Here is a 3,145-nt window from a genome sequence, read left to right as displayed (position 1 = left end):
GTTTTTGAGTTTGACATGCATCTTCATCCAATAATGCTTGTAACTGTTGGTCTTCAAACTTTTTTGGTTGACCTGGATGTTCTTTGTCTTTCACATCGAAATCATCACTTTTAAAGCATTTAAACCAGCATTCACAAGTATCTTGAGATGGAGCATGTTCACCATAAGCTTCCTGAAGTATATGATAACTTTTTCTTCAAAATAAGGAAATGAATTAAAACTTCCCTCAAATGCTATTTTTTGGCACAAAATTCCACATTTTTAAGTGTAAAAATATCTATGATGTTAACACCTTCAGAAAATTTGACATATGAAGTTTTGAAGCTTGCTGTCAATACAACAAAATAGCATACATGTCAAATTGCATATATATCAACATATGTGTAACTCCATCTATTGAAAAAAAATCCACTTTATTAACTGGTACACCTAGTAAACTGCCTGTCTTTAATGTCTTCAGTGACTTTGGTTATTGCAAAGCAAAGAGAGGGTCCTGGCAACTGTGCCATTTGTTTTGGGTTTTGGTAGTGTAGGTAGAGGGCTGTGTCTCATGGTTTTAACAGTGCGTAGGCCATTCACTTTTCATGGCTATAAGGAGTCTACTTTTCTGAAATACCAGGGCTGAGGACATGGTTTACAAATCTTACTAATGTAAATGTTAGAGCCATATTAAGAAAATACTGTCTTGGTGAGATTAAATTTCTTGTGGGAAGGAACTGTAAAAGCTCCCAAATCTGAAGGAAGGTGTTTTGAAAGGTTTTGTTTCTTTGCTTTCACTGACTGCTGTGTGGTATGAAAGTCAATTTTTTAAAATATTCTTATTTTTGATGAAGGAAAGTTTGGTAGCAACCCTGTACCTATTATGGGATGCATTAAGTTCTATTGGAAAGATTCCCATCTACACTGTGTTTATCTATCTTTTAGGTCGCTCTACTCGACTGTGCACATAACTCTGCAGAACCTGCTCAGTCGAGTCTGTATGACGCCAGAGACGTGGAAGTGGCTCGCTGTGGGGCACTGGCACTGTGGAGCTGCAGTAAGAGTTATGCGAATAAAGAAGCCATTCGTAAGGCTGGGGGCATTCCGTTGTTGGCTCGGTTGCTGAAGACGTCTCATGAAAACATGCTGATTCCGGTGGTGGGGACTTTACAAGAATGTGCATCAGAGGTACCTAGGCCTGCTCTGCTTCCCTTGCTCTCATTTACTATGTATTTCCATAGTTGAAAAACAATTTGTAAGGTTATCATGACTGCTAAGGATTTTTTTTTTCAAGAAGCCTACATTCTATTAGAAAGAGAAGATCAAACTAGTAGAACATTAATTACTTTGGTATTTGTATGGTTCATTATTTTTAAATATGTTTTTATTAATTTTTGTTTTGTTTTGTTTTTATTGATTTTTAGAGATAGAGGAAGGGAGAGGGAAAGAGAGAGGAAAACATCGATGTGAGAGAGAAACATCGATTGGCTGCCTCCCATATGGGTCACTGTCAGGGGATGAAACCGTTAACTGGGTATGTGCCCTGACCGGATTTATTTTTGAAAATGTTGACTAAGTTCTCTTATTGTTATATCAATATGTTAACCTTGGACTTGTGTATTTGCTAAGAAAGTTTATTTAGTGTAATTATTAATAAATTTTAAATAGATACTTATGTGCATACATTATATATACATAAATATTTAAATTCATATTACTAGGAAAACTACCGAGCTGCAATCAAAGCAGAAAGGATAATTGAAAATCTGGTAAAGAACCTAAATAGTGAGAATGAGCAGCTGCAGGAACACTGCGCCATGGCCATCTACCAGGTACAGTGGGCCCTGTGGACAGTCCTGTTCTTCTCCATGTTTCTAAGCATACGGTCGCATTCTCTGGGGATGGAACTCAGAAGCCTGCATTTTTAACTAGAACACCCAGGGATTTTCATGCCCAAGAGGTCTGAGAACCACTGTCCTATGCTAACGACAGATGTCTATATAGATCAGAGAGAAAGCTTCTCTAACATGTCTGATTATTTACAATTATATAAGACACTTGCATATCTTTATCTGCTAAAATTATTTACTTAGTGTAAAATAGCTAAATATGTATATAGTACCTTTATATTGATTTTCATTATATCCCATTCAAATATAGTGGTCTTGGGAAATTTGTCTCCTCCCACGACAATATGGATGAATGAGTGCATGTGTATTTCTGTTTTATTGATTTATTTATTTACTAGAGGCCCGGTGCATGAAATTCGTGCACAGGGGGATGTATCCCTCAGCCCAGCTTGCACACTCTCCAATCTGGGACCCCTCGAGGGATGTCTGACTGCCTGTTTAGGCCCAATTCTGAAACCAAGATCAGGCCTAAACTGGCAGTTGGACATCCCTCTCACAATCCAGGACTGCTGGCTCCCAACTGCTCGCCTGCCTGCCAGCCTGATCACCCCTAACCATTTCTGCCTGCAGCCTGATCACCCACTAACCACTCCCCTGCCAGCCTGATTGACGCCTAACTGCTCTCCCTTGCTAGCCTGGTCGCCCCCAACTGCCCTCCCCTGCTGGCCATCTTGTGTCCACATGGGGGCAGCCATCTTTGACCACATGGGGGTGGCCATCTTGTTTGTTGGGGTGATGGTCAATTTGCATATTACTCTTTTATTAGCTAGGGTTTTACTCTTCATTATTTTTGGTGAGTTATACATTACATAGTAAAGCAGGTCTTCAGATAACATCATTTCATTCAACATCATCTATCTATCCTATATAATAAGAGAGGGATATGCTAATTAGTGCTATGCTAATTAGTCATGACCACCAGTATGCAAATTGACCATCACTCCAACACACAAGATGGCCACCCCCATGTGGCCACAAGATGGCCACCACAAGATGGCCTGCAGAGGAGGGCAGTTAGGGGTGACCAGGCCTGCAGGGGAGGGCAGTTGGGGGGGACTGAGCCTGCAGGGGAGGGCAGTTAGGGGTGACTGGGTTGGCAGGGGAGGGCAATTGGGCGTGACCAGGCCTGCAGGGGAGGGCATTTAGGGGTGACCAGGCCTGCAGGGGAGGGCAGTTGGGGGCGACTGGGCTTACAGGAGAGGGCAGTTGGGGGCGACCAGGCCTGCAGGGGAGGGCAGTTAGGGGCGACTGGGCTG

The 3,145-nt window shown here is 41.8% G+C and overlaps 1 protein-coding gene across 2 annotated transcripts in view; it reads left to right on the top strand.

Annotated features, from left to right (window-relative positions):
* The window catches only part of ARMC4 (armadillo repeat containing 4), a 221,512-nt gene that overhangs the window by 82,203 nt on the left and 136,164 nt on the right, over nt 1–3,145 (top strand). For both annotated transcript variants that reach the window (XM_005876555.2, XM_014548019.1), the window contains 2 exons: nt 925–1,167; nt 1,701–1,811. In XM_005876555.2, coding sequence (XP_005876617.1) covers nt 925–1,167; nt 1,701–1,811 — 354 coding nt within the window. The remainder of the gene's footprint in view (nt 1–924; nt 1,168–1,700; nt 1,812–3,145) is intronic.

This window comes from Myotis brandtii, unplaced genomic scaffold, assembly GCF_000412655.1.
Source record: "Myotis brandtii unplaced genomic scaffold, ASM41265v1 scaffold49, whole genome shotgun sequence".
In the NCBI taxonomy this organism is placed as follows: domain Eukaryota; kingdom Metazoa; phylum Chordata; class Mammalia; order Chiroptera; family Vespertilionidae; genus Myotis; species Myotis brandtii.
Note: the sequence above shows the minus strand (reverse complement) of the source record. Positions and strands in the feature narration are given on the sequence as shown.